The sequence below is a fragment of the Diachasma alloeum genome, unplaced genomic scaffold (assembly GCF_001412515.2).
Source record: "Diachasma alloeum isolate Michigan unplaced genomic scaffold, Dall2.0 Dall_scaffold_00799, whole genome shotgun sequence".
Classification (NCBI taxonomy): Eukaryota; Metazoa; Arthropoda; class Insecta; order Hymenoptera; family Braconidae; genus Diachasma; species Diachasma alloeum.
In genome coordinates, this window is record NW_021680929.1 from 126,508 (window position 1) to 129,871 (window position 3,364).

The 3,364-nt window shown below is 38.4% G+C and overlaps 1 protein-coding gene across 1 annotated transcript in view; it reads right to left on the bottom strand.

Moving 5' to 3' along the window:
* LOC107044776 (protein O-mannosyl-transferase TMTC3) overlaps nt 1-1,315 on the bottom strand; it is a 57,870-nt gene extending 56,555 nt beyond the window's left edge. The window contains exon 1 of the mRNA XM_015266805.1: nt 722-1,315. Coding sequence (XP_015122291.1) covers nt 722-913 — 192 coding nt within the window. The 5' untranslated portion in view covers nt 914-1,315. The remainder of the gene's footprint in view (nt 1-721) is intronic.
* Nucleotides 1,316-3,364: the final 2,049 nt, after the last annotated feature.

Consider the following 3,364-nt stretch of genomic DNA (forward strand, 5'->3'; position numbering starts at 1 on the left):
AGAGAGAGAGAGAGAGAGAGAGAGAGAGAGAGAGAGAGAGAGAGAGAGAATGGATCAATACGGAAGCTGTAGGCGAACCTAACATAGAAGGGAAACAAGTATACCCAAAACTTTCGCGTTGTTATTACCATTATATGAACAATTCATTTATCATTAATTTATCCAGTCCCCTCATAAAACAAAAGCTGATTATGGCCCGGTTGCACCAAGCCCTGTTCTCCAAATAAACTCCAAGGTAAAATTTATCCTCACGGTCAATTATATCGTAGAGTTTATCATTTTCCAATTTGATCCGAAGAATAATCTTTTACTTATCTCGTAGCCCCATTTGATTTAACACTGATTTAACCTTGGGATTAAATTTTATTTTTTGTTCCTGGAATAAATTTGAGATATTCTCCCGGGTAAAATAATCCATCGAACATCCAAATTCATTTTTTTGTCATATTTGACGTTTTCGATACCCGGACCTGGTGGAACCGGGGTTATCCCTTCTTCCTTTAAAAAAATATCTCCATAATGAGCATGTCAGGAGGAAATGTTAGAAAACACTGTCTCGTAAATTTTATGAGCTACAAAACTTTCTACATTTTCCACACAATTCACTCGATTCCGAGATAATAACAAAACTATCAAAAGACAAATGTCGAATTGGCGTTTGCTTTTTATCCTTGTACTGCCAATTGTACTCATTAACTTGTGTTCATGTCAATTAACTTACCTTGTACATCGGTGTACCCCAAAAATCATTATAGAATACATTTCTCAATGGTGTATGGGGTCGCAAATCACGATTATCCTTGATGGCTGATATATCATCGAACACGAAACCACAACCTAGGCTATTTGTGTAAACGGCGAACGCGGCTATTGCCACGAATCCGGCTAATACTCCTCGGGCAGGTAGTCCCATCACGAATAAACTTGCATGACTTTTTTATTCACTTTTCTCACGTGGTTTGGTGAATTTTTCTATACAGGTGTTTACCACAGCTCAGGGTTTTCCATTCAGTTATTGATGTATTCTTTGTTTCTTCGTTGCAATCAATTACGAGGATCGACTATTGTCATCGTACGGCTTTCACGATTTTTGAGATTTTCCATCACAACCTTCGGCTTTTCGGGAGAATTTTAAAGTTGTTGACGCAGGGGTTTCGTACTATCACGCAGAAGGGGGGCATAGTATTTGGGAGATCTGCTCCTATGGTTTTTTCGTTGTTCTCAAAGGAATGTAATTTTTAATTACCGTGCTCGGCTGTTGATGAAAGACGCGTGAGGTACACTCCTATAATCGTGAAGTATCTACGAGCTGATAGATAAACCATGGAGAATAAAGGCAAGGAGGCGGAACCATAGACCTATTATGCCTTGACTGCGCATGTGGAGGGGGAAGCTGCATAAATTTAGCTAGAGAGATACTCCCGGTCCCTACCTATCCTTGTTTGGCAGTGCTGTGAGTGGGGAGCACACCGAGGAGGGACTACTAAAGACGCGCAGCCTTATGGGCTTTTCTGTCCGGAGAATTGTTGGGTGATGTTGGGTGAAGGTTTGCAGTTTACTGTCCTACCATTTGAGTTTCCGAAAAGAACAGTCGGTAACTGTTTCTGGTGGCTCGACGCTACCGATGGTTATTTGGAACTCCGGAATGGCAGTTTGTTCTCGTCTTGGAAATTTTGGCTCTCATTTACAAGTTCATACTCAAATATAATTATGGGCAAATTGGAAGGTTAAAAGATATGGAAGTTTAGTAACGAATGAAATGATAAAACATGAGCATGAATATTATGAAGAATGATGAAATTAAATCAATCTGCAATGTCCGTATCAATACTTTGGTTTTCGTATTAATACTTTTGTCATTTTTTCAACAAGGCATCATTGTAGCAGAACAGTATATTTTTGAATAATAGTGCACTATGCCCCTGTAGAGAAGCGATTATCGTGCTATAGTTCTATGTTTCAGATTTCAATATTTCGATTTCGATATGTGCTTCATCAATTTTGGCTCAATTAATTATTCTCAACAATTTTAAACATATTATTCATGAAAAATGATTTACTACAATAGATATGGGTGATACGAAGAAAATTTTCAGGGTAAGAATTTTTAGTCTTATCCATGGAGAATAGAGGAAAGGAGGCTCAACTCGGCGGAGTGGGGGTAGCTTTCTGGGCTGAAATCTTGTCAAAACGCAGGAGCTTCCATGAAGCTCGCTTAGCGGCGTTCTCGTCGATTTTGTCAGTAAAATGTTCTCAGCGTTCTCATAATAATATGCTGCCCTCTGCAGTAAGCCGTTCAATTTTTGAGTTTTTAGAGAACATCCCTATGTGCGGATTGGAATATAGTCCAGTCAAATAGCAACTTTTTTTGGGCTAAAAAAACAATAGAAATAGGAAAAAATATNCATGGAGAATAGAGGAAAGGAGGCTCAACTCGGCGGAGTGGGGGTAGCTTTCTGGGCTGAAATCTTGTCAAAACGCAGGAGCTTCCATGAAGCCCGCTTAGCGGCGTTCTCGTCGATTTTGTCGGTAAAATGTTCTCAGCGTTCTCATAATAATATGCTGCCCTCTGCAGTAAGCCGTTCAATTTTTGAGTTTTTAGAGAACATCCCTATGTGCGGATTGGAATATAGTCCAGTCAAATGGCAACTTTTTTTGGGCTAAAAAAACAATAGAAATAGGAAAAAATATTCATTTGGCGGGGCATAACATCAATAATGACATACTAAATTTTCGGGACTTTATCTCTAGGGGGAGTTGTTAAAAAAAAAATAAGTGATCAAACAGGAGCAGTGCGACCTTTCTCGTCTTACCTTGTCAAATCCGTTGCAGATACAATAAAAATGCATCGGACTAAATTTGTAGAGAATGAAATTTCCTACAAAAAACTCCGCAGCGGCATTGTTCCATCGTCAATAGTTCAACCACCATTTACGCCCGAAATTTTTACAATAACAAATCATAAACAAAAAAAATCCCTCTCATCGGCTCTCCCATGTAGAAAAATGATTTTTTTCACATAACGGACTTTGTTATTTATGAAGTCCATATCAGGGGAAATTGTAATATTTTTTGTAAATTCCTAATGTTCTTGTTTATGGGGTATTTTCAATAAACAAACACTAATTTATTTTCTCCATCATTTTTCAATACATAATGTGAATTTTGTATGAATTTTTTCAAAATTCTTTTTCTCTTGCGTTTTTATTAAATTGCCAATATTGCTAAAGTTATAAATTTTTGGAGTTTTCTCATAAAATAGGCCTGCGCGGACTCCCCCGCCACCGACGCGCATGCCACCCACTCTCCGCGCGTCCCTTGCCGACAAATCCCTGTAACTTCAAAAATTTATAACTCGAGTAAT